Source organism: Numida meleagris, unplaced genomic scaffold (assembly GCF_002078875.1).
Source record: "Numida meleagris isolate 19003 breed g44 Domestic line unplaced genomic scaffold, NumMel1.0 unplaced_Scaffold609, whole genome shotgun sequence".
Lineage (NCBI taxonomy): Eukaryota > Metazoa > Chordata > Aves > Galliformes > Numididae > Numida > Numida meleagris.
This window is the reverse complement of record NW_018364824.1, coordinates 18,752-19,351: the sequence shown is the minus strand read 5'-3', so window position 1 is coordinate 19,351 and position 600 is coordinate 18,752. Positions and strand designations below refer to the sequence as shown.

Here is a 600-nt window from a genome sequence, read left to right as displayed (position 1 = left end):
GGTTCTGGGGTTGGAAATGGGGTGGGAAGAGTCTGGCCACTGGGATCCGCCACCCAGATATGGGGTCTAGGAACTGGAAATGGGAAGCCCCACATCCCCGTTTCCCCCCTGGACCGCCCTTCTCCCCTCTCCCCTCCTCCTCACCCTCGCCATCTTCTCCTCTCCTCGGACCAGCACGACCTCGTAGTCATCGCCCTGGATCATGACGTAGGAGAAGGACGCGGCCAGCCCCGCGCTGTCCCGTCCTCCCACCGTGACGTTGAGGAAGATCTTTGGAGCACCGCAGCTGCTCACCAACGTTTGGGCGCAGGGTCCCCCCAAGCTGTACCCCTTCCCATCGAAGGCTCGGAACCGCCACTGCCTCAGGACGTGGCAGACGAGGGGGGGGTGGTGCACGGGGACGCATCGGGGCGAGCCCTCCTCCGTCAGCTTGCAGGTTTCGCCCTTTGGGCAACGGATGTGGTCGCAGGAGAGCTGGTTGGGGTCGCATTTGGGTTGGTTGTCCACCATCCTACAGGTCATCCCAGCTGGACATGGAAAATCTTTGCAGGACATCTTGTTGGGTTCACACTTGGGTTGGTTGTCCACCATCCTACAGGT

General features: G+C 61.8%; 1 protein-coding gene across 2 annotated transcripts in view; it reads right to left on the bottom strand.

Annotated features, from left to right (window-relative positions):
- Positions 1 to 51: 51 nt before the first annotated feature.
- The window catches only part of LOC110391896 (zonadhesin-like), a 16,936-nt gene continuing 16,387 nt past the window's right edge, over positions 52 to 600 (bottom strand). The window contains exon 3 of one of the 2 annotated variants that reach the window (XM_021383857.1): positions 52 to 600. This exon is cut by the window's right edge and continues 1 nt beyond it. In XM_021383857.1, coding sequence (XP_021239532.1) covers positions 67 to 600 — 534 coding nt within the window. In that variant the 3' untranslated portion in view covers positions 52 to 66. The other variant, XM_021383856.1, reaches the window with a different exon arrangement.